The 27,072-nt window shown below is 41.2% G+C and overlaps 1 protein-coding gene across 1 annotated transcript in view; it reads left to right on the top strand.

Moving 5' to 3' along the window:
• Positions 1 to 27,072, top strand: part of FRS2 (fibroblast growth factor receptor substrate 2) — a 62,386-nt gene that overhangs the window by 16,491 nt on the left and 18,823 nt on the right. The window contains exons 2-3 of the mRNA XM_040344021.1: positions 26,173 to 26,273; positions 26,925 to 27,016. Coding sequence (XP_040199955.1) covers positions 26,951 to 27,016 — 66 coding nt within the window. The 5' untranslated portion in view covers positions 26,173 to 26,273; positions 26,925 to 26,950. The remainder of the gene's footprint in view (positions 1 to 26,172; positions 26,274 to 26,924; positions 27,017 to 27,072) is intronic.

Genomic DNA, 27,072 nt, shown 5'->3' with positions numbered 1-27,072 from the left:
TTACAGATTACAGTACTGTATCAAATAATTACACACAACCTTTGTCCAGTGTCCTGCATGCATGCATAAAAACTGTTCTTTCTGCCTACCGGAGATTGTCCATGGCAACCAAAGTGTGTCCCTTTACACAGGGCTCGACAAAATCCGGGCGCCAGGTCGCAACTGCGACAAATTGTGACCTGGAGCCCACGCCAATTAATTACCGGCCGTCGCGAGCCCGCCGCGATTGGGAGGTGGGGGCGCACGGAGGCACAGGATCCTGTGTCTCCGTGCGCTCCCCCGACGGCCTGTAATTGAGGCCGCGGCCTTGTGAAGTCCCAAGCTTTCTTTTGTGACCTGGCGCCATCTGGTGGTGGCCTTTGGCATTACAAGTAAAACGGCAGTTCTAATGTTTAAAGCGGTGGTTCACCCTCAGTAACAACATTCTAGCATTAAATTAAGCATAGTAGCGCGAGCTACAGTATGCCTTTATTTTTATTTTTTGCCCCGTACTCGCTGTTTAATCCTATAGTGAAGATTCCGACTCCCCGCGGGGAATGGGCGTTCCTATCCAGAGGGAAGATGTTTGACGGCCGGCTATGGCACGTCGCGCCCCCCGAAGATAGCCGGAGTAGGTCTCGGCTCTTTACGGTGCTATACGGCGCCTGCGCACAGACTATGAGCCAAGTCCTATTTTGGCTATTTCCGGAGAAGCGTGACGTGCCAGACCCGACCGTCAATCATCTTCCCTCTGAATAGGAACTCCCATTCCCCGCGGGGAGTCAGAATCTTCACTATAGGATTAAACAGTGAGTACGGGGCAAAAAAAATAAAGACATACTGTAGCTGGCGCTACTATGCTTAATTTAATGCTAGAAAAAAAAAAAATTATAGGGTGAACCCCCTCTTTAATTTGTCACTCTTTTCACTGCCATCTCCTTCCCTCTAATTAGAACCCCCAAACATTATATATATTTTTTATTCTAACACCCTAGAGAATAAAATGGTGATCGTTGCAATACTTTCTGTCACGCCGTATTTGCGCAGCGGTCTTACAAGCGCACTTTTTTGGGGAAAAAATACTTTTCTAAATTAAAAAATAAGACAACATCAAAAGTGCTTTTAGAAAAAAAACAGAGAAAACGGTGATAATAAATTAGAATCACTTGCAGAATTAGGCGATAGCGATTTGTGGGGAAATTTGTCATAAAACAATAAAAGTAATGACAGCGACAATTCTGAAACTGAGCAAATTTCAGTGTTTTTGATTACATTATTGAATATTTTTTATTATAATTATTTATAGTTATATTATGATTTTGTTTTTCAAACTTCATCATACCCGGGATGTCTACTAGACTTTATGTTTGGACAGATTTAAGTAAGTTATTCCTAAGAATTGCAGGCCTACAATATAAAACGCCAAATTTCCATGCAAAATAATTGTATCGCCTTTAGCACCTATAACAAGAAAGAATCATACCGCCAGGGAGGTTAAGCATCATACGCTCGATCGGACAAATACATTGGCTGTGAACTTGTTCTGCATACATACAGCAGAACTTTTTCAGAACTTTTTCATCCAACATACACGAAACTACATTGGTTTTCAGCTCTTTGGCGCCACCCTTTGGGCAACTTCTGCTAATGTTGTCCGATGGTTGGCATTGGTTTGGTGCATGCGTGTTTGTACTTTGTACAACGGACTTGTGTACACACGATCAGATAATCTGTCAGAACACATTTATTTGAAAGCATAGCTATTCAACATTTGTTGTCAGAAATTCCGACAACAATTGTCGGATGGGGCATACAGGCGGTCGGATTATCCGTCAAAACCCTTCCATCACACAATTGTTGTCGGAATATCTGATCGTGTGTAAGGGCCTTTAATGTTAGCCTGCCATGCAGGTTTCTTCAGAAGGGCATTGGGTTAAATGTCGGGTCATTTTGGTTTTCAAACGGAGCCTCTAAGCAAGCTGCTGCTTTTTTATTCTAGATGCCATGTAAATTTGAAAGGCACAAATTGATACAGCACTGTATTATAATACATAACTAAAGCCAAAGTTTAGCTGTAGCAGTTTTTACATAGTTCCATTGGTCCAGCATTGCTTGCCAGAAAAACATCTGCCGATCAGCATCCAATCGGTGCTTTCAGCCAATGAATAATTTTGTGTTCTCATCCGGCCAGCAGGTTGAAGTATAGGCTCTTTCTCCCCTTTTCCAGTTCTCCTCCTTATAGCGGATCTCCCGCGGCCATTCGTTTTTTTGGGCATTAAATTCTTTATGGTGTTTAAACAGAGGACTCACTCTTCTGCTGTTTAAAGTCATCCGCTGTCCGATTTCGTCTGGAATTATAACTTATATTTTCTTTGTAACGCTGTTTCCATTTTGCTTGTGGGCACTGTGAAGCCCACAAGCACTCATTTCCTTGTTCCGAGCAGGGATGCCAACTTCCAGGTTTCCATCTAAACGGGGGGTGTCTCGTCACATTCGTCTCTCCTATCACAGATTTCTCCGGAAGTGATGTCCCGTTGCCGCCATCTTGCTACACCGCTTGACCCTTCTCACTCTATTATTACTGTGCAGGAGTGTGGGGAGTAGCAAGATGGCACCGACGGAACGTCACTTCCGGAGCAATCTGTGATGGGGAGCCTGATTTGACTAGACAGCAGCGTCGCGCTTTAGGAAATCCCGCGATAACTCCCAGGAAGCCTCCACAATGAATCCTGAGAGCAATGAGAAAAGCTCCCAGGAGACATTGCGGGTAAAGGATATGACACACTACCCGCAAAAGAGAGAGACGGGAAGCCGAGTGACAGCTGCTGATAGCGATTAATAGAATATGATAAAGTGAGGGTGCTCTTGCGCCTACCTAGTAAAGCTTAAGATGTGAAGTAAAATAATAGTAATGAACTAAAAGTGATGATGCTGCTCAATCTAATAATGTATAAATATCAAATAGAAATACAATAAAATAGTGAAAGGTAAAGTGACGAGCGCAATGAATATGACTAAGTAATCAAAGTGTTAATCAGTGAACATTGATAATAAACTAAAATTGAAACAAAGTGCTAAAAAACATTAAAAACATCAATAATGAATAAAAACGTTCAGCCAGCAAGTGGCCAGTGAAAAAAAAGAAAAAAAAAAAAAAAAAAAAAAAAAAGTATGCACAAAAATAGCTGCAAAAGTCAGCAGGCAAACCTAAATATGAAGCCTAAATCAGTCCTGGAATAATAGGCTAACAATACAGCCTTTATACGTGCATAAAAGTGTAGGAAGTTCCATAAAGACAAAAATAAATATAAACTTCTCCAATAGTGATAAACAAATGTTTAAAAACTTCTCATGTGGATCTTCAAATAATGTGGGCTCACAATGCGCTTACCTTCCCAAGGTAGTAATCAAGCCTTGATTAAATGGATATCCACAAGGGGTGTTGTTGAATCTGCAACTAGCTGTGGATGTCCAGGGCGTCCTGTATAATCCAATGTTTGTAGGCTCCAGATTTCTATTTGGCAGCGGTGGTGCTCAGCATGGGGAAATAAAAAAGGTAGCTTCCCATAGTGTAGTAAACCAAGGCTAATTTATTGGTAAAAACGCTAACAAGTGCATTTTAAAAGATCAAAGAAAACGAAACTAAGAAACAGCTGATGACAGCTTACTGATGTATTGCTTCAAAAATCAGTCCGTCCCTTACATGTTACACCACGTCACGTGGCTTCATCAGAGGTCAATTAATAGATTAATAGAATGTATTGAAATGAGTGGAGCTCCACTTTATCTTTGTTTACACAGCTTATCAATCGCAGAAGAGCCTTTGCTGGGCTGTCATTGGAAAGACAGTGTTTTATTTGTAAAGCAAAGATTATGTTTGATGGCAGCACACTCAAAAGAATAAAAGTATCAGCTATTTAGAAAAGAGACCATTTTGTTTTCTTATCGGGCCAGTCTTTACTCTCCAGCAATGGATGTCTATCTGGACTTTAGAAGATAAAGTACATTTTTACACAGATTTTTAAGTGGTTATTTTGGTTACTCTGATTCTGGTGGTGGAGAGAAACTCATTTGCGCAGATATTTTTTTAAACCTGGCGTTATCTATGTGGGCGTTGGCAAGAGACCTGCAGTTTGTTTGTTCTGCATCACAAGCAGGCGTTTTCGAGGAACAGAAGGGATTGCTAAAATACTACCTGGACCAAGAACCGAATCTGCTGCTCCATGTATGCTTCTGATGGCACATTGGCTCCATCAGATTGTCCTGTGCACCTTTGCAGCACATTTGTAATATTTCCATTAACATCACTTTTCACATTTTTATGATCTTTTAGTTTTATTATATATTTAATGGAAGGAAAAAAAACGAAATAGTCATATTAATTTGTATGTATCTTATGAAGCAGGCTTCATACTACATAGTTTTTTGGTAGATCAGATTGTATGGTGTATTGTTAGGTTTGTCGTTTGAATTTAATTTGAACTAACTGCACACTGTTGTCCCTTTCACTTTTCGTAGTGGTGTATTTGCATGTCTTTTCCCCTCTAAATGTGAACTTGTATCTAAATACCAATCATGGTGACTTGTGGTTTCATGACATATTGAAAAGGGTTTCTTTTGGCCTATTGTACTCACGAGAATGTCTTTGTTACAAGGGCTCTCTGAACTTCGTTTAACTGAAGCTTGGATTAATCCCTCCATTTACATTACAGTAGTTTTGAAATATATGGAAGTTCTTTTCTTTCTGCTTTAGATGGTTTCTGTTAATCTAACCACATTCCAGCACAAAGGAAAAATACTTATGCTGGGTTCTTTGGTTTAGATAATGAAGAGTCATGATGACTAATTTCTTTAGATTTGTTGTTGCTCTGGCTGACGAGAAATTTTTAAGTGATTAAGATATTTTGGTTAATTGGTTGGCGGCTACTGGTTTTCGCCTTCTTTTAAATTTAACTTATTGAAATATTATCTTTGTCAGTAGTCCTAAGGGAAACGGGTTGAAAGAAATTTGGAGAAAGCTTTTCTCATTCTGAAGCTTGTTTTGTGGTGGACGACTTTAATATAAAACTTTAAAAGTGAAAGTCCCAACTCAAACCCTCCCCCTGCTTTGTATTGGCAGTTTTTTTTTCTTGTCCAAAAGTGGTTTCCCTTTTCTGACCAGTACAGTACCTGATCCTACTTCTCCCCCCTTAAAGCCCCTTTCACACTGGGGCGGTTGGCAGGCGATATTGCGCTAAAAATAGCGGTGCTTATTCACTGCACCTCCCGCCCCAGTGTGAAAGGGGCCTAATTTGCAATAATCAGACATTCGGGCACAAATTACAGACATGTCGCATGTCCCAGAAGGCTGCATTATAGAGCTGCACGATTAATCGCAGAGAGAATCGCGTTCTCGATTCTCCCCGCCCGCCCCACGGGATGACCCGTGATTCTTTTGTGTCACCGCCGGTTCCACGTAACCAGTGGAACACAAATGGCGCCGATATCAGAAAACCGAAGTCAGCAGCCGGCGATGCTGGATGGATGCCTGGGCTTCTCTCACAGTTTTGTACAACTGTGTGTATCCATGCGCCACCCAATGGTTGCTGGCACGATGTAATGCGCGATGTAGTAGCCAAACAGAATCAACATCCCTTTTTTCCCCACAAATGGAGCTTTCTTTTGGTGTTATTTGTTCACCTCTGCGTTTTTTTTACATAAGGCACATTTTTCCTCAGTCTAGGCCGATATGTATGCTACATATTTTTTGGTAATAAAAATTGCAAAAAGCGTATATTGGTCTACAAAATAGGGGATAGATTTATGCCATTTTTATAAAAAAATGTTTTACTAGTAATGGCGGCGATCTGCATTTTTTTTAATTATCAGGACTGTGACATGGCTGTCATATCAGACACTTTTGACACATTTTTGGGACCATTGGCATTTACAACGATTGGCGCTATAAAAATGCACTGATTACTGTGTAAATGTCACTGGCAGAGAAGGGGTTAATAGGGGGCGATCAAGGGGTTAACTGTGTTCTAATTTGGGGGGGGGGAGACTCACTATAGGAAATGACAGATTGTGGTTCCCAGCTTGTAGGAACTCATGATCTGCATCTCGTCACAGAACAGAGATGTGTGTGTTTTACACACACACACACACACACACCCCTGTTCTGCCTCTCGTGGCCGGCAATCACCGCGACTGCCGATCACGAACATTGGCACCACCGCTGTGCAGGGGACCGACTTACATCTACGATGGTCCGTGGGAATGAGCCGACCTGCCGCAGTATAATGGCAGCTGGTCGGCAAGCAGTTAAAATGATCCTGCTATCTTGTGTACTCAATAAACCACCTCTAAAAGAACAAGCTCTATACGGGTCTCTTTAGTGGACCATGTATTAAAACTACGTCATTTCGCTGCTTCCTGGTCACAGCAGGTTTTCGGCTCTTTGGGTGGGTTGAATACCGATTACCTTGCCACGTGCTGTAGTTCCTCATATGTCCTGTATTCATGTAATCCTTAACATTTCTGGCTGAAATATATTTGACAAATGTGCGTAGTCTCAGTTGGTCTAAAGTAGCATCAATATGTTTTCTAGTATTGACCATTTAATGTCATGAAAGATAGTTTGTCTTAAATAGAAGTAGAGAATATGAACTGAATTCTAATGGTCACGCCGGAGATGCGATCTCTCTATTAGTATCCACTTTAGCGGTCTTGCAAAGCAGGCAGAGCAAGCCTTGTACTTTGCATTTTCCATAAAATGGTGAATGGACGCTAGCCAGGTGGCCCTCTCACAAAAGCTCCCCTGCAGAGGGCCACAGTACTTTTGTATAAAGATGTGGAATGCACCATTGAGCATTGGCTTCAAGAGAAGTTTATCAAAGAAAATTGAAGTCTGAGTGTTTCATAGCTATGTCAAAAAGACTTACAGCTTTTCATCAATATCTTGGAAAATCGGCTGTGCATGATTTATTAAACCTACGCTTTAAGAGGTACTCATTATTTGTCCATGAATCTCCATATTTAAGTTATTTTCCAACTGTACTCCTCTCGAATCTTCAAAAGGAAATTATAGTGTGCTTTCAATGAGCACATCATTTTTTTTTTTTGGGCTTTTACAACCTTGCTCTGAATTATTTTTTTTTTTTTATTATTTTTTTATAATGCATAGAGATATGCAGGTTAGCCAGAAAATGCTGTCACTGAAATTGCAATTAAATAGCTGCCATATATAGGCTTAAATTGTGAGAAGGATCAGTAAAGCTCAGTCATTGTGTGCAGCACAAAGTGTGCATTCTTTAGAGCTCTTTTACACCTGCGGACCGTATGTCTGCTTTTTCATCCATCCGTGTACAGATAAAAAAGGGACATACATTGGTCCCTATGAGATTGCGGGTGTCAGCGGATGAACATCCGCTGGCAACCGATCTCATCCGGTTCCGCAATCCTCCGATTCTGCAGACGGAGGAAAACCTATTTTTTCAATCCGTCATCGGATCAGGTGAACACTGACAGATGGTCCGTGTTAATCCGACCCCCCCCCCCATAGAGGAGAGCAGAGAAAAGACAGGGCGGTACCTTCACAGTGTGCGGGGACCGCTCTGTCAAACCTGCCGGCTCAGCGGAGGTTCACGTGTAAAAGAGCCCTAAATGAGGAAATATTTCTGCCCCAAACCACAAATATAACTTTACAGATGATACGTATGAACATGATTTTTAAAATATATAAAGAATTTTAGTTCTGGATATTTTTAGTTACTCTGGTCCAGCTTGGGCAGAGGGCCATACAGCATGAAGCAGCTTGGAAATGACAGGTGTTTGCACAAAGCCTTTTGTACAAATCAATGACAGGTTGTGGCTGTACATGTCCAAGCATTTGCATATGTGCATGGAAGGATGAGTGGCCATGGATGTCGCTTGTGCCCAGTGACACTCATTCCTCCCTGTACGCGTGCCAACACTTGTATGTGCAGTAACACAATTGCACTTTTTTTTTTCATTTTTTTTTTTTTCACATGAGTTTTGGCAAGATTGACATTAGATGACAAATTTTACAGCTTGTGTACATCTCAACTTTAATAAATGAGCAGCCAAAAACCTGCATTTTGAAAACTGTTGTACAGAAGCGTTAAAGGGTATTGGTGTGCATTTTATTCTGAAAAAAACGGCTCGATGTATTTCAATAGATGTAATCTATTTCAGTTTGTGTTAAATGGCGACTACCAGATATGCATATATTTACACGCTTGGACCAATGCATATACCATACTTGTGGGATCAATTAAGAAAGCTGGAAATCACTGTAGTAGGCACTGTTGTAGTCTTCTTTTTTTGTTCTTCTCATTGCGTGCTGAGCAGCTGTACAGCCGCATTCTGACCACAGGCAGAGGGCTGCTTGGCATGGGCGATATTTACAGAATGCTTTGCATTTTCTCAATTCATGCAAAGCATTCTTTGATTGGATGTGGTCGAAAGAATGTCTCCATTGCAAAGAAATCTCTGATTGGCTCCTGTACTCAACAGCTGAACTCTTGAGCATGCAGCGGGGTAGCCACTGCCACTAGACATGGAACCTGGAAGCAAGTGAAGACCACTGTAATTAATGGCAGTGTCTACTACAGTGATTTTAAGCTTCTAGAGGGGTTCCCACATGTATGGTATAAGATTGAACCAGCTTGTACCAATGCAAACTGTGTAAATAATATATTCATAGATGGAATTCTTCTTCCACACACTGAAATAGATTTACATCAAGCTGGTTTGCACTGCGATCTGTGAACCGATCTGGGCGTGTCATTAACATTGTATTGATACATGCAGTGGTTCGCAGAAGGCAGTGTGAGCTGCCTGCAGGAGAGAAGCGATGCGGGAGGCGGCGCTGGAATCGCACTGATTCCTGCATTGCTACAGTATGAACCCAGGCTTAATGTAAACCTATCCTGGAGGCCGTGGCTGTCGGGTCACTGTACCTCTACATCTGTGCAGGGCTGTGGAGTCGGTAGATAAATGTTCCGACTCCTCAGTTTTATGTACTTCCGACTCCCCGACTCCGACTCCTCTGTATTAATATGCGAATGTATTTTATACATTCCTTGAGGGAAAGAAACGCAACCTATCACAGGACTACTGGCTGGGAAGCCAACAGTCTACTGTATTGCACAGTTTAAGCAAAAGACAAACACAATGAAAACAAAGTTTTATATAAAAAAAAAATATTAATCAATCAAGTGACTGGATAGTAGCAGCAGGCATAAACATCAGGAACAGGATCTTTACCAGTTCAAAAATACAAACCACATTATTTGGTTGTTTTAGAACAAAAACAAAGCTTATCTATAATGAACCAAAAACAAAATCTGTAAAACCTAGAAATGGTTTATATTAATCTTGAAATGTAGTTCTAGGCTTAGCAAATGCAAATCAATTCAATGTCGAGTTCTAAGGAAGAGAATTGCCTCTGCCAGATCCTCTTTCATAGAGGCTCTTAAGTCAGACTTTATTATTTTTAGGGCTGAAAATAATCTTTCGACACTGACTTGGGTGGGTGGCATTGCAGTAACTATTCTGGCCACATCACTAACGATCTCTGGATAAACAAGGATGGCTTCTTCAACAGTAAGTTTTGATGAGCGATCATACTTTTCAACTTCTTTTAGTGCTTTATAAAACTCCTGTTGGAATTTTTTTATTTGGACACTTACTGGTTCTCTAACATGCGTTCCCTGTAAAAGCAGAACACAACACTATGGAAAGTATAAGTATTGCAGCTCCTAATTGTGCGTTGCGTGCCATATAGTGAAGCACATGAAAAGCATGCTTCTTCACGGTCACTTAACGTGTTCGTTTTGTGGTTACGTGAGGCACTGCATGCATTGGTCTTTATTCTTACAGTAGAGAAGTCATTAATTATAACTTTTTGTGAATTGGGACATTTAAACCTGCTCTTAATTTTTAATTCCAATCTAAATTTAGTAGGAGTCGGTGCATTGTTTGCCGACTCCAGGTACCCAAAATTTCCCCCGACTCCGACTCCGACTCCACAGCCCTGCATCTGTGGAATGGAGGGGTAAGATTGGTTGTTTCAGTAGGAAGGGCAAAATGGTAAGTGCATGTCTTAAAGTGCACTTATCCTTTAAAGTTGTTAGGCCAGGGAGGGGAGGGAGGGAGGGAAAAAGAAATTGAATAAATTTATAAAACTTAAAGGTCTATGTCTAATATGCAAAGATAATATCAAGATCTTATATTGATGCATGTTTTATATTAATGTAATTTGTATATTTTCTTATATGAGGGAGAAAATTAATAAAGAATATAAATTAAAGTTGTTAGGCCAGAGAATGTCTTGCTTTCTTGCTTTCTTTTTCTTGCTTTCTTTCTTTTTCTTTCTTTCTTTTTCTTGCTTTCTTTCTTTTTCTTGCTTTCTTTCTTTTTCTTGCTTTCTTTTTCTTGCTTTCTTTCTCTCTCTTTCTTTTTTTCTTTTTCTTGCTTTCTTTCTCTCTCTTTCTTTTTTTCTTGTTTTTCTTTCTTTCTTTCTTTCTTTCTTTCTTTCTTTCTTTCTTTCTTTCTTTCTTTCTTTCTTTCTTTCTTTCTTTTTCTTGCTTTCTTTCTTTTCTTCCATTTTCAAATAAAACCAATGTTTTATGTATTATACAAAAAGGAAGGCAACACAAGTGTCTCATTTTAAATGTTCTGTTGGATGCCTTGTATTACATTAAACAGAGGAAACCTGTTTTGTTGATCCCTTTATTTATTCACATTACCTCATAGATTCTCAGCTCTGTCAGTTGTATATTTATCTTACAAACAGCTATGCAGGTCAGCGTTTATCTCGGGAGGCTGATAGGTAAAAATGTACCTCATACCTGCTCCTTCCATCTGTAACACGCTCAGCTCCTTCAAAATGTCAAGGCTTGGACATATCCCAGGAGCTGTAAAGAATGCATGCTTTTCATGTGCTTTGAGATGTGAAACCTTCCCAACGGCCAGGGATAAGTGAGACTCTGTGCTCTCTGGGCTTATTTAAACACTTGAACCTTAGACTCGCTGTATGCCAAATGTGTTTCTCAAGTGCCTTGGAGTTGGAACAATTCATAAATTGTAACTGCCAGAAGCCGCTAGATGTCTTGACCTTTTTGCAGTGAGTTCTAGGAATAAACATAAACACTGGTTAAAGAAGCCCTAGGGGTAAAGTAACAATTTACTGCTTCAGATTAACTAAATTGGGAGCATAGTGAGAATAAATGCAGACCATTCTTTTAATTCAGAATATTTTTTAGACCGTTTCAGTGTATTGTTGGCTGTTGGGGTGCATGCACCCACACTGCGATTTAGATGCAAGAACCCCAGTTCCGATAATTGGCTGCAGTAAGAGGCTGTTGGCTCACACAGCTAATCATAGCCACTCGCATATAATCGCTCACGCAACAAGCATGTGAGCAAGCAGCCCTGGATACAGAATGCTTGTGTTCAGAGCCAATTACGCGCATGTGATCGCTGCATGAGGGATTGCTGCGAATAAAGTGAAAGTAAACTTCATCTCTCTAAATTTTACCTATAGATAAGCCTATAACAAGCCTTACCTATGGGGTCATGTAAATCTCTCCTAATCTTGCACTGTTTAGGAGATATTGGAACGGCCACGTGTGCTGTTCCTTTAGAGCCCTGTGCCGTGTACGGCGGCTCCCACGTGCATGCACGGAGATATCATTCCGGCTCCACCTGGTCACCAAGTCCGTGATCCCAGGAAGCACGACGGGTGAAGTTCTCCAAAGTTCAGTAGCGTGGAATGAGCTTATTCAAAACGCCTCAAAGTTGTTATGAAGGTCAAAGTTTTTTTTTTTCCTGCATGAAGGCAAAATTAACACCTGTGTACTGCCCCCCCCCAATAACAGCAGCGGGAGTGCCCCCATAGCAAGCAGTTTGTTATGGGGGCGCTCAGCGGAGGTGGAAGCCAGGAGCGCCAGTGGGAACCCAAGAAGAGCGGGGATAGGGGCTATTCAGTGCAAAACCATTACACAGAGCAGAAAAGTATGGCCTGTATGTTTGAAAAAAAATTCATCTGCCCCTTTATTACCACTTTAATGTGTGGTGTGGATTAGTGTAGTTTATTTGTAGTTTTTCAGTTAAGGAGGAAAAAAAAAAAAAAAAAAAAAAAAAAAATACGCAGAGGCTTCTGTCAAAGGGGCATGATTGAAAAAAGTCTGTTGATCGGTGTCCGATTAGCTCTTTCAGCCAATGGCTTCGAGGATTGACCAGTGTGTTCTGGTGGGATTGTGTGGGCAAGTCCTCCTGTCAGAACACGATAGCTCAAATGCGGAGATCGCTGTACTAACATAATTGGTACAGAAGCTCCAACGTGTGTGTATATATATATATATATATATATATATATATATATATATATATATATATATATATATATTTAGTGTGTGTGTGTGTGTGTGTGTGTGTATATATAATTTTTTTTTTTTTTTAAACAAGCAGTATGTATAAGGCTTCTTTTAAAATATTTAGAGGCGGTCTTTAGCCCTTGTGCTGAAATCATGTTTAGAGACACCAATGGCTTTTACAAACGGGGTTGGATAATTCTTCTGCAGTGACTCATCACGTATGAGACATGTTGGACAAACCGAGCCTCAAGACAGGCAACAAGCCACTGCTGCACTGCGTTTTTAGTTAGAGCCGGTTCACACTGGGGCGGTACGACTTCGGGGGCCTTTTTCTAAGTCTATTAGAACGGTTCTGGTGAATAGAACGGGACGCGACTTGTCAGGCGGCTGAGTCGCCGCAGTGTGAACTGGCTCTTACCCTGGATGTATTGCATGTTTTTGTACAACAAACTTTATATACATGTTTAAAAAAAAAACATCTCGGTTAGTTTTAATACATATTAACCACAGTCCCCTTTCCCTCTAATATATGCTGTGTATATAAAGTGTGTGTGTGTGTGTGTATATATGTGTGTGTGTGTGTGTGTGTGTATATATATATATATATATATATATATATATATATATATATATATATATATACACAAACGGGCCACAACAAAATTTTGCAGAAACCTGCCACTGCTCTTGGCTCCCCCTTTTCTCAATGTGCCACCATAGGAAGCCGCTTCCTGTGGTGACATGTGTGCAGGTTAAGCATCCACTAACAGTGTGGCTTAACCCAGCTCCCTCCTCCTAGATTTGATTGACATCAGCAGGAGCCAATGGCTCCCTCTGCTGCTTCCATGACCAGTGAGAAGAGAGGGAGCAGCGCTGGATCAAGATCGGGTTCAGGTTAGTATTTATGAGGTGCTAGGGGGAGCTGAACATTTTTTTTTTTTTTTACCTTTTTGATGCAGTGAGTGCATTAACACTTTTTTTTACTTTTTACTGCTGTTTAGAGCTCCATTAGTGAAATTTGCCCTCACTTACAGTTCTGCTGACCCTTTTCCAGGCAGGAAGTGAGGGGAACTGTCCAGCAGCAAAACACACAGAAATAAAACTGGTAGAGTAGCAAAAATATAGTCTGGTAGGAATTGGACAAGATCATTGTATTACACTTTAAAATGAATACTGTAATTTTATTTGCCTCTTTTTATACATCACATTGAATATTTCTTGTCAGACATGTTTGACAAAGTAGAAATAATTAACTTGGTTCTGACCAAATCGGTACATTTAGAGCTGCTTTTTGTGTTTTAAATTATCGTTTTGATGCCTTCACACTATGACATTGGACTTAAAAAGTAGAGCTTTATCGTAAGGGAGCGTTAAAACCTGTCAGGTGTTGGTTTTTTGTTTGTTTTTTTCCTGCCATTTGCTGTTCCAATGTGGAGATTTACCTTCACCTCCTGTCCCATAGCCAAAACATCCCTGCAAATTAGGGCAATGCCTTGGGGTCACCAGAACTAGTCCCCATGGAAGATATCCCCCCTATTACTTTTCTGGGGACAACCCAAAATTTGGGATTTTCTTTTACTTAAACTTTCAATGATCATGGTAAACAGGAAAAATAAAGGGGGCGAATCTTTACAGAAACTGAGCAAGCATGGATGTGTCATCCACCCACTCTGCTCTGATTCACAGGTAATCTGTGAGCTGATCCCTGCTGATAGGGTACACCATGAGTACATTGGAAGAAAAATTCTGCACAAGGCACGATTGTTCTATTTTATTTTTTATTTATTTATTTTTTCCCTCGAGTGTGTGCACAAGTTTCGATGTCCGATTCAGACTTTCCAAATGAAAATTTCCGAAGGAACGATCTCCAAAACTTTTTCTCGTACGTAAACCGAACTAACGATTTTCTTTTAATGTGTACTGTTGTCATATGAGAAAAATCTGATACGAAAGATCAGAAACAAACAATTATTAAACAAAAAAAACTTTTATCGTTCAAGAGTTTTCGTACAATTGGTACCATCCTCTGTTCCGACTTGCTGTGAAACGTCGAGGAAAACTGGACGATCATTTGCTTGATCTTATATTGTGTACCCAGCTTAAAAAATACAGCTATGCCTGCAACATATGGCTTCTGAATAGTTCACATTTCATTTCTTGTACACTCGGTGGCTGTTGCTTTTCCTTTATGCACAAGAGTTGTGTGGTCTGGTCTTTGTGCACTGGGTGGTCAAAAACAAAGTTTGATTTGATGAATTGGTGTGATCACCATGAAAGTGTGCTCTGAATAAAAGTAATGTGTTGTGTATATGGTACAAATAGCTCACATCTACCCGAGTGATTTATATTTATATATATATATATATATATATATAAATTTTTTTTTTTTTTTTTTTTTTTTTGCCATTTTCATGTTGTCCAAATATTTTGTTTTAACAAAGGTAAAAGGTCCAACTTGCTGTTTGGATCAAAATGTACCCTGTGTACAAAAAAAGCTAACTTTTTCTTGTTTTTATGTGCATGTGTTTTTAAAATGCGTTAAAACAATAAGCATCACATTGTCCATTAAAATGCACAGAAAGCACCAAAGTTGTTATATGCTTGTATATGATATGTTGTATGCTTTATTGACAAAGGTAATGAGCGACCGTTCAGTATAATAAGAAAAGGTGTACTGATCCATCACAACAGTAATTGTAAATAATGTATTTATATGTAAAACCAGAAATAAAGGACAGTCACCTGTTTAGCACACACAGTATCTCACAAAAGTGAGTACACCCTCACATTTTTGTAAATATTTTATTATATCTTTTCATGTGACAACACTGAAGAAATTACACTTTGCTACAATGTTAAAGGAGTTGTAAAGGAAAATGTTTTTTCACCTTAATGCAATCTATGAAAAACATCTGCTGCCGGCCCCCCCGAGCCCCGGTTATACTTACCTGACCCCTCGAAAGTCCCGCGCGGTCCCGATATGCTCTTCGACGCTTGGCCTGGCCGCTGATTGGCTAGAGCGGATGGATTGAGAGCAGCGCAGCCATTGGCTGGCGCTGCTGTCAATCGCATCCAGTGACGCGGCGTGCCGAGGGGCGGGGCCGAGTGATACAGTGAGCGGCTATGGCCGCTCGCTGTATCACGGGAGCACGCCCGCAATTAGTGACCACCATGCGAGCTCTCGCATGACTGTGGTGACTAATTGCGGGGAGGGCAAGAGACAGCCGATGAGGGACCCCAGAAGACTTGGATCGGGGGCACTCTGTGCAAAACTAACTGCACAGTGGAGGCAAGTTTAACATGTTTGTTATTTAAAAGAAAAAAATTCCTTTAGTAACCCTTTAAAGGGGTTGTAAAGGTTTGTTTTTTATTTTCTAAATAGGTTCCTTTAAAGGGGTTGTAAAGGTAAAAAAAAAAATCCCTAAATGGCTTCCTTTACCTCAGTGCAGTCCTCCTTCACTTACCTCATCCTTCCATTTTGCTTTTAAATGTCGTTTTTTCTTATGAGAAATGCTCACTTCCTGGATATATATATCTGCCGGATGCCGCTTGTGGCCTTTTGCCAGGATCGTGACGAGCTGCAGGCAGGATGTTTTAGGCGAGACCGTGGCTTCGGCCCAGTCTGCGGAGCGCTAGTCCTATGGAACAAAAAACAAAAAAAAAAACATCAGTGACTGCCACGCTGCTCTTTTACTGCTCCATCCCCGCTGACGCTGCTAATCGCATTCCAAAATGACAGTGACGGGCAGTACGAGGACCGGCGCAGTGTCCATCAAAAAAAAAAACCTTGATGTGAATCGAGTTTTTATTTTTTTTTAAAAAAAATTTATCACTTATTTTTTGGGGGGGGGGGGGCCAATGACTACAAATTATTTTCAAGATCTCAAAACCTTGCTCTTGGCCACAGAAGGGCAGGATTGATGGAATTAGAATGTCAGCTGCTTTAGAGGAAAATTGATTATTTAATTTGCCTTATGAGAATGCTATTAGTCCAGGGGTCGACAATCCCCGGGCGCCAGGTCGCAATTGCGACAAATTGTGACCTGGCGGCCGGTAATTGAGGCCGCGGCCTCAATTACCGGCTGCTGCAGGCCCGCCGCGATCGCGAGGTGGGGGCGCAAGGAGGCACAGGATCCTGTGTCTCCGTGCGCCCCCACCGCCGCGCCATTGCGGCGGGCCCGTGATGGACGGTAATTGAGGCCGCGGCCTTGTGAAGTCCCTCTGTGTCCTGGCGCCATCTGGTGGTGGCCGTTGGAATTACAAGTTAAACAGCAATTCTAAAAGTGTAATTTTTCACTGCCATCTCCTTCCCTCTAATTAGAACCCCCAAATATTATATATATTTTTTATTCTAACACCCTGGAGAATAAAATGGTGATTGTTGCAATACTTTCTGTCACACCGTATTTGCGCAGCGGTCTTGCAAGCACACTTTTTTAATAAAAATTCACTTTATTTTATTAAAAAATAAGACAACAGTAAAGTTATCCCAATTTTTTTTTATATTGTGAAAGATAATGTTACGCCGAGTAAATTGATACCCATCATGTCACGCTTCAAAATTGCATCCGCTCGTGGAATGGCGACAAACTTTTACCCTTTAAAATCTCCATAGGCGAAGTTTAAACAAATCTACAAGTTGTATGTTTTGAGTTACAGAGGAGGTCTAGGGCTAGAATTATTGCTCTCGCTCTAACGATCGCGGCGATACCTCACATGTGTGGTTTGAATACCGTTTACATATGTGGGTGCTACTCACGTATGTGTTCGCTTCTACGCGCGAGCTTGGCACGTTTCCTGGCTCCTAAGTTTTTTAGCTGGCTCCTAGATTCCAAGCAAATTTGTCAAACCCTGTCTGTTCGAGAACATGGTATAAGAGGAAAACGGCTCAGTTGTTTCTCAAGTAGCAGCTATATTAAGGTGTCTTTTGTTAACCACTAGAGGCCCGCGCTATAGCCGAATGACGGCTACAGCGCGGACCTCAAAATCCAAGTGGGCATCAATTGACGTCCGCCCCTTTGCTCGTTCCCTGCGCGCGTCCCTTGGACACAGCCAATCACAGATCGCCGTGAACGGCCAATCGGAGTGGCCGTTCGGTAGGCGATCTGTGCGGCCAATGAGAGATGATCTCGCATGTAAACATATGAGATCATTTCTCATTGCCAGCTCTCACAGACAGCGTCCTGTCAGGGAGAGAGGAGACCGATCTGTGTCTCTTGTACATAGGGACACAGATCGGTCACCTCCCCCAGTCACCCCCCTTCCCCCACAGTTAGAACACTAAGCAGTATACACATTTAACCCCTTCCTTACCCCCTAGTGTTAACCCCTTCAATGCCAGTCACATTTATACAGTAATTAGTGCATATTTATAGCACTGATCGCAGTATAAATGTGAATGGTGCCAAAAATGTGTCAAAAGTGTCCGATGTACCGCCATAATGTCGCCGTCCCAATAAAAATCGCAGATCACCGCCATTACTAGTAAAAAAAATAATAAAAAATAATTCTGTCCCCTATTTTGTAGGCGCTATAATTTTTCGCAAACCAGTCACTTATTGCAATTTTTTTTTTTACCAAAAATATGTAGAAGAATACGTATCGGCCTAGACTGAAAAAAATGTTTAAAAAAAAAAATTGTGATATTTATTATAGCAAATAAATAGCAAAAAAAATGATTATTTTTTTTTTTTCAAAATTGTCGTTCTTTTTTGTTTATAGCGCAAAAAATAAAAACCGCAGAGGTGATCAAATACCACCAAAAGAAAGCTCTACTTGTGGGGGGAAAAAAGGACGTCAATTTTGTTTGGGGGCCACGTCGCACGACCGCGCAATTGTCAGTTAAATCGACACAGTGCCGGAAGCTGAAATTTCACCTGGGTGGTATATGTGCCCAGTAAGCAAGTGGTTAAAGAAAACTTGTGACTAGCAGCAAATTGGGTGCCAAAAAAAGAGAATAAAATGGCGGTCGCAATATTGGTCGCAATACTTTCTAACACACCGTATTTGCGCAGCGGTCTTACAAATGCACTTTTTTTGGGGAGAAAATACACTTGTCTTATTTTTTATTTAAAAAAAAACAGTAAAGTTAGCCCAATTTTTTTTTTTTTTATATTGTGAAAGATAATGTTACGCCGAGTAAATTGATACCCAACATGTCAAACTTCAAAATTGCATCCGCTCGTGGAATGGTGACAAGCTTTTACCCTTTAAAATCTCCATAGGCGACATTTTAAAAATTACACAGGTTGCAGGTTTTGAGTTACAGAGGAGGTCTAGGGCTAGAATTATTGCTCTCGCTCTAACGATCGCGGCGATACCTCACGTGTGGTTTGAACACCGTTTTACATAGGCGGGTGCTACTCGCGTATGCATTCGCTTCTGCGCGCGAGCTTGGCGAGACGGGCACGTTTCCTGGCTCCTAACTTTTTTAGCTGGCTCCTAGATTCCAAGCAAATTTGTCAAACCCTGTGTACAGAAACATTAAAACAAAAAGTAGCGAAACCACCGGAGCTTGTTGGGACATCTGCACAGAATGTCAAATGATCTCCGCTGGTATAGAAAACAGAAGGAAAGTCCCAAGCTCAGGTAAATACTATTAAAACCTTGGTGGGTTTAGAATTGTAACAATCTGTCCAGCACTAACTGGAGCGTCGAGATTCAGGTTGTCAATTCTGCTCTGCTGAACGAGGTTGAACTTTGACGGCATTATAATGGCGATGAGCCAGTTCTAGAAATAGAATTAACATAAATCACGCACTGAGCCTTGGTAGGTACAATAGATGCCATCCAAAATCGGGCAATTGGCTTCCTATCAAGGGATAATCTGGTTCCCTTCATGTAGATACCTTTTTTGGATACATTTCAGCATCAATCACACCCTACAGACGCACACCAACATAGGTGTTTTTAGCTAAATCGAAGATAATTTGTATAGCCTCCGCCCAATATTGTGTACGTTTTGGGTACCGCCAGATCATGTGTTTAAAGTCTCCTCTGTTATGCATTTCGGACATAAAGGAGTCCCTCCGACCCCAATCAAATAGTTTGGCAGGCAAACAATCAGTTCTGTGCAGGATGAATAATTGTGAAAGTTTATGGGAAGCCGATACCAACACAACTGGAAGAGACTTTAATACCACGTTAATGCACTGGGGTAAAAAACTTTTGAGTGCAGTTCCAGTCCCCCCTAATACTTAAAGTTCCATCGCTATCCAAAAGCACCCCCCCTTTTTTTATTTTTTTCCCCCTCGTAGATGAAGGCTCGCCACTTCATCCATTATAAAAGTGGTCTTTCTGCCTTTGATGTGATTCCTCTGTCTGCCTCTTACCACCCTGCACTAATGTTGCCTCAAGTTTGATATATAAGTAGTGTGAGAGTGAAAAGTAAAGACCTTTCCCACTTTAAAAACAGCAGAAATTTCTGTTGCCAAGGAACCTCTTAAACCAACTTGCTGTCCATATTGTATACAAAAGGTTGCTAGGGTAACTTGTGCTGTTAGGGGAAGAATGCTGGGTGAGATCTCAGTATATGAAGGAGAGAAGGAATTTGCTCTATTTGTAAAGTTGGCGATAGTAGTTTTACTTTTTTTTTCCCCTCAAGGGACAGTGCACATATATCTTATGCATTTTTTTAAATTTGTTTTAATATTGTTAGCTTTTGTATTATGTTTAAGCTCTGTAAACATTCTGGAATGTTTCAGAATAACAGTTCTGATCTGTCTAGAAATCACTAAAGCTTTAAGCACCCATATACTGAAAAAAATAACACGCGCACACAATCCCTGACCATCCTGCTCTGATGATTATATAGAAGAGCTGACAGTTATTTTATGTTACAGAAATTGAAGCAGAAGTAAGGGCTATAAATGACATTGGTATATTCACTCACCCCCTTTTTTTCATCTAATGACCCTGCATGCCCTTTACGAGAAATGTGTTTTATACATGCAGTCATGTGACTGCTAAGCTCCGGGTCCTCTTCCCCCTTCATGTGTGGCTGCTGCAACGGATGAAGTAGTAAACGTTGGTGGATGAAGTTCATCCCTGTTATCAGCCCTCCCCATTACAGAGAGGACTTGGAGCTTTGTGGTCAGGTGATCGTATGTATAAAAGTTAAAAAAGGTGTTTAAACAGTGATTTGCGATAAAGGGTGTGCAGCCCCATAAGGAGAAATGGGGAAGGAATATTTTAAAGTGGAGGTTCACCCTAAAAACTAATTTTTAACATTAGACTAAGCATAGTAAGGGGCGGGCATTTACTTTTTTTTTTTTTCCGTACATACCTTTATATTCTGATTTGGTCCAGGGCTTCTGCGTTCTGATGACTCCGGGACTGGGCGTTCCTAGCCCTGCCTCAGGGTTCCGATGACTGCGGGACTGGGCGTTCCTATCCTTCGGTTCAATGATTGACGGCTTGTGAAACAGGTGACCTGTCGCACAACGCGCGTCACCAGATTTCGGGAAATAGCCGAGCTGCGAGTCGGCACTATACGGCGCCTGCGCCCGCCGTGTAGAGCTGACTGCGCAGGCGCCGTATAGTGCCGACTCGCAGCTCGGCTATTTCCCGACATCTGGTGACACGCGTTGTGCGACAGATCACCTGTTTCACAAGCCGGCAATCATCGAACCGAAGGATAGGAACGCCCAGTCCCGCAGTCATCGGAACCCGGAAGCCCTGGACAAAAACAGAATATAAAGGTATGTACGGAGAAAAAAAACCTGCCTAAAGTAAATGTCCTTGGTATGCTGGCTCTGCTAGATGTAAAGTTAAAAATGTTTTACTTTAAATGTAAGTTTGATCCAAGGCAGGGGTCTCCAAATGTTCTAAACAAAGGGCCACTTAACTGTCCTTCATTTTGTTGCAGGGGCTGGACTGTGGCCTGTGGGAGTAAAAAATGCCCCGATGTCAGTATAAGTAAACAATGATGATTTTAGGGGGTAGGAATAGTGCCTCATCATTGATGTGAGAAATAGTGCACCATGATTGGTGTCGGTGGGAGGAATAGTGCTCCATCATTCATGTTGGTGGGAGAAATGGTGCCCCATCAACGATGGCGGCAGGAACTATGCCCCACTGTTGCTTACTCATGCCTAAGGGCCAGATAAAAGCAGGCAAAAGCCCCAGGTACGTAGTTTGGAGACCTGATCTAGAGGTTCAGTGTACATGTACTTTTAAACCTTTTGTATACTGACAAATATATTACAATTAAAACAATGCAGCCATTAAAGTGTACAACTCCAATTCCAGAAAATTGGAACGCTGTATAAAATCTACATAAAAATAAAATTCAATGATCTGCAAATCTCATAAACCAATATTTTTTATTCACAATAAAAAACATATATCAAATGCTTATACTGACAAAATGCACCATTTTAAGAAATAATAATTTTGAAATATATGGCGCCAACACGTCTCAAAATAAGTTGGGACAGGGCCATGTTTATCACCAGTTGCTGGAGTTTTGGGAGACGAATGCTGTCCCATTCTTGCCCGATATAGGTTTCTAACTGCTCAAAAGTCCTGAGCCTTTTTTGTTGTACATTTCTTTTCTAGATGCACAAAAATATTCTGTTGGTCAAAGATCTGGACTGCAAGCAGGCTAATTCAGCACTCAGATTCTACTACTACAAAGCCATGCTTTTGTCATAGATGCAGTATAGCATTGTCCTGAAATATACAAGGCCTTCCCAAAAAAAACAAAAACATCTGGATGGGAGCATATGCTGCTTCAAAAACTGAATATTTTCTTCAGCATTGATGGTGCCTTTCCAGATGTGCAAGCTGCCCAATTCATACGTGCTAATGCACCCACATACCATCAGAGATGCAGGCTTTTGAACAGAACACTGATAACAAGCCGGAAGGTCCTTTTTTTTTTTTTTTTTTTTTTTTTTTTCCTTCAATCCAGAGGGCCCATGGTTGCCAAAATGTCTAATTTCGATTAATCTTTCCACAGAACTGTTTTTCACTTTGCAACAGACCATTTTAAATGGGCTTCGGCCCAGAGAAGACTGCTGCATTTCTGGATTATGTTCAGATATTGCTTTCTCTTTGCCTGATAGACCTTACGTTTTTGAATGGCATGGCAAACTGTGTTCACAGACCGACTCGTCCATCATCGAATCATGCCGGTTTTTAATATAGTGCCATTTGAGGGCCTGAAGATCACGGACATAAAATTTAGCATTTTGGCATTGTTGCACATAAAGATTCCTCCCAATTTTTTATTTTTATTTTTCAATATTATGTACTGTAGGTGATGTATATAAAGTCTTTTGTAATTTTACGTTGGACAGTATTCTGAATTTTTTTTAGACTAGATTTTTTTTTCCTGATTGGTGAACCTCTGCCCATCTTTTAAGACACTGACTCTTTAAAGTGGAGTTCCACTCATTTTTGTGTTTATTAAAAGTCAGCAGCTACGAAAAGTATAGCTGCTGGCTTTTAATAAACACACATTCACCAGTCCCACGATCCAGCGATGTGACGACCCGGCTTCACAGCTGGGTGCGCGCAACACCTCCCCATTGGTTAGGCAATCTTCTGGGACCTGTGACGTGTCCAGAAGATTGCAAGGATGGAGGCGGCTCGAGCTGAAGTGGGAGCAGGTGCCTGTCAACACTAGGTACCAGTTTCCCCACCCCTAAAGACATGCCAAATGTGGAATTTTTGGGGGGAGGAGTGCTTAAAACGGAACTTCCCCTTTTGGGTGGAGCGCCCCTTTACGTTTTTTTCTTCTACCCTATCATGTTACTGACCTTTTGCCAATTAACATATTTGGGCCTCGTGCACACCGGATGTTTTTACATGTGCTGTTTTTGGCTTCAGTTTTTATTTATTTTTTATCTGCCGCCAGTAAACTCCCCAGCATGTTATCTTGCGTGTCCATGCACACATAGGCTGTTATTAGCGTGTTTTGTCAGGGGGGTTTTCTGGCTGAAACCCCCCCCCCCAGAATTGCAGGTGAAACTCGAAAAGATGGATCCTGGATATGGGCTTCAAATGTCGTATTCCTCTTGTCAAACCACTCCTGACCAACAAACAGCGTCAGAAGCGTATTACCTGCACTAAAGAAAAACGGACCTGGTCTGTGCTCAGTGGTTCAAACTCCTCTTTTCTGATGAGAGCAAATTTTTGGGGGAGCCATGTCATCTGCTGGTGTTGGTCCCACTGTGCTTCATTAAGTTTGGGGTCACCGCAGCCGTCTACCAGGAGATTTTGGAGCACTTCATGCTTCCTTCCTCACATGAGCTCTATGGTGATGCTGACTTCATTTTCCAGCAAGACTTGGCACCTGCTCACACTGCCAAAAGCACCAAAACCTGGTTCAATGACTGTGGGATTACTGTGCTCGCCTGACCTGAACCCCATGGAGAATCTATGGGGCATTGCCAAGAGAAAGATGAGACATGAGACCGAACAATGCAGAAAAGCTGAAGGCCGCTATTTAAAGCATCCTGGTCTTCCATAACAACTCGGCAGTGTTGCAGTGTGGCATGGAAGCTATCAACCTGTATTGAGGCAGTAATTGCTGAAAAAGGGGCCCAAACCAAGAATTGAGTATGCATGCTTATACTTTTCCGATTCCGATTTTGTATTATGTACAATCCTTGTTTTGTTGGATGTAATATTCTAATTTTCTGAGATATTGGATTTGGGGTTTTCATGAGCTGTAAGCCAAAATCACAATTATGACAAAACACAGCTTGAACTATCTCATATATTAGTTTCACCTTTTAAAGTTGCATTAGTGAAATTAATAAACTTTTGCACGATATTCGAGTTTCCCCCTGTAGTGAGTTTTGAGAAGTTTTTCAGCTGTAAAAATGCTCCAACTGATAAAAGCTGACAAATGCGGCTATTCAGCACTTATCTGCGTTTTTGAGTGTAGTCTTGCCTAAAAACTGCAACAGCTGAAAAACTACTACAAAAATGCTGCAAAACACATTCTACAGCTTTTTACGGCTAACGCTATCAGCGGTTTTTCTAACGTCCAGTGTGCATGAGGCCTTAAGAGGCGTTTTTTCAGTTGTAAAAACGATTTAACTCTGATAAAAGCTTAAGAGCGCAGAAAGATGTTTATCAGCCATAAGCTTTTGTGGGAATATAGTGTTGCTATAAAAGCTGATAAAAACGCATCTTCTTCTAGGACACTAGTACTTGAGTATGAACAGTGTGTGTTGTATTTTAGACATGCAGCATTCAACCAGGTTATCACTTTTTCAACATTGACAGGTCCCAAATCTGAGCCTGTTGACGGCAGTAGGTATGATGCCGACTTTGCGGCGCTGCACCGATTTCCAAAAGTAGTTCCTGCACTACTTTTGGCGACTTTGGGTGCAATTTCGATAGACATCTGTGCATGAGCTCGCACAGATGTCTTTCAGGTCGCCCCCAAAGTCAGACTGAAATGCGGCTTTGAAATCGTCTGAGTTCAGATGAACTTGCACAATTTCAAAGTCATGTTCAGCGTGAACAAGGGCTAATTGCTTTTATTTGGGTGTGACCGGATCATCATTCAGTTTTTGCTTATCGTACAAAGGTGCATACAAGCCGCAATCCCTATACAAAGTGTGTTTTCTAGCCTCACCCTTCATGGACGTGTTTTGGTGTGCAGAGTCCATGGTATTTACAAATAACTTGATCACATTCCACATTTTAAATGACTTCATTGGATGTTGCATGAACACAGGGACACACAACCACTTTGAGTTGTTAGGTTGTAATTTGCTATTATGTTCACTTAAATTTGCAGTGTAATATCTGTTTGAAAGTGTTTCTTTTCACTTATGCTGTGACATACAATGTACTACTCAACTCTTGATATCTTTAAACCTTAACCTGTTAAGCAGACCATAGTTCGAAAATTGCTTGATTTCCCCCATCAACACTGTGTTGATGGGGAATCTCTAACACAGCGCTATTGTGTTCTGCTGGTGGGGAGCCTTCCTGCCACCGGTAGTGATCGCATGCAAAAAATTGACAGGCTGGTTGTTCTGAAGACGATCGATGGCCAGTCCCTGCTGAATTGACAGATTTGAACCATATATGGCTGGCTTTTGGATAGACAGTATGCACATCCAAATCAAATAAACATTTAGCATGCCTGAGTCCCAGTTAGCAGCCACCAACACCAGTTAGCAGCTCTAAATCAATCAAAACCGACAAAGCATTCACACTATTTCCCAATCAATAAAAACTGGTGAACTAGGAGTGCAGAGAGAGAGGGAGCACCCGGAAGCAGATCACACAGAACCCAACATGCTGACATTTATTGAGGCACTTTGGGACTCCAGGAAAGAGAGGCAGTAAGGAGGGGTAGTCTTCCAGGTGGCAATAGGGCACAGCAAGGGGGAATAGTCCTCAGGGTAGCTATATGACACAGGAAGGAGAAAAAGTCCACAGGGCAGTAATATGGCACAGCAAGGGGAACTAGTCCACAAGGTAGCAATATGGCCCAGCAAGGAGAAATAAGGGGTGGAAGGGTTCAAAGACTCAACGCTGCTAAAGTCTGTTTTGGGTAGCGGGTGTGGTGGTCTTGGCATCTGATCAAGCTGATTGGTTATTATGCACAACTTCTGCACTGCCGATTCTGTCTGCTCCAGTTTTAGTAAATCCTGAAAGGTTTATGTTGCAACTATTACAAGAACAAAAGACCCTGGAAATTTGAGTGTAGGATGTGAAATTCTAGGGAAGTGACCCATGTAGATTACTTGGAATATGTGACTGTAGTGCCTAACTATATAAATCATTGCTGCCAGAAGGAAGTTACTAATAATTTTTCCTTTTCTCTCTCTCTCTAAAGGTTGGAGGCTATTTAAGAATTTGGTACGGTATGCTATCATGGTACATGACTGACGCCCTAATGCTGCAGCAGAGGATATGGAGATTAATGGCCAGATCTACGTGAGTTCTCATTGCTGTGATTTCAGAATTTCCTGTGTCTAAAATCTAAGTGTCTAGGTGCACTATTAGTAAAACATGCTGGAGAGAAATAATTGTTGTACATTGTTTAGTAAATGTAAAGCTGTTCCTTTGTAAATGGTAAGTCTGGTTTAGAGACAGTTCACGCACTCTGCATGATAAAATGACATTATTTACCATGCAGACAATGTCAGTTTGAGCCATTGGTGACTTGCACTTTAACGTGCAGAGCATTGTTTGTTTTCTTTTTTTTTTTTTTTTTACTTTTTTGAAATGCCACAGTGCAACCTTTCCTTCATTTCTATGCACTGCAGCTGAACTTCTAAAGTAGGTTCCTGCACACAGCACTGACATTCTTGCACTTAAACACACTCTGCTGCCCCGTTTTGGAAAGCCAACACCCCAAGGGGCTGCTCTGGCGTGGGTGATCAGGACACGGAAGAGGCTGCACTGAGCCTGTAGGGTGGGTAGCAAGTGGTTAAACTGCCAAGCGCTTGCAAGGTCAAAACATTTGTCTGAAATGTGTATATTGTGATACTTTGATTATAAATATTTCATGTGCACAGATATTTTTGTTTCTGGAGACCCATGTGTGACATCTCCTAACACTGTTGTTAAATATTATGTTTCTAGTGATCACATGGTCTTCTAAAGAAGCAATGGGTAGCTGTTGTAGCTGTCCAGATAAAGAAGCTTTTGCAGATAACCAGCAAAATAGGTTCAAGGTAAGTCTTAACTTTTCACCGGTCAAGGCATAAAGTAACCCTGTCACTATAGTAAA

The sequence above is a fragment of the Rana temporaria genome, chromosome 3, assembly GCF_905171775.1.
Source record: "Rana temporaria chromosome 3, aRanTem1.1, whole genome shotgun sequence".
In the NCBI taxonomy this organism is placed as follows: Eukaryota; Metazoa; Chordata; class Amphibia; order Anura; family Ranidae; genus Rana; species Rana temporaria.
The sequence above is the reverse complement of the archived record's forward strand: the minus strand, read 5'-3'. Positions and strand labels throughout refer to the sequence as shown.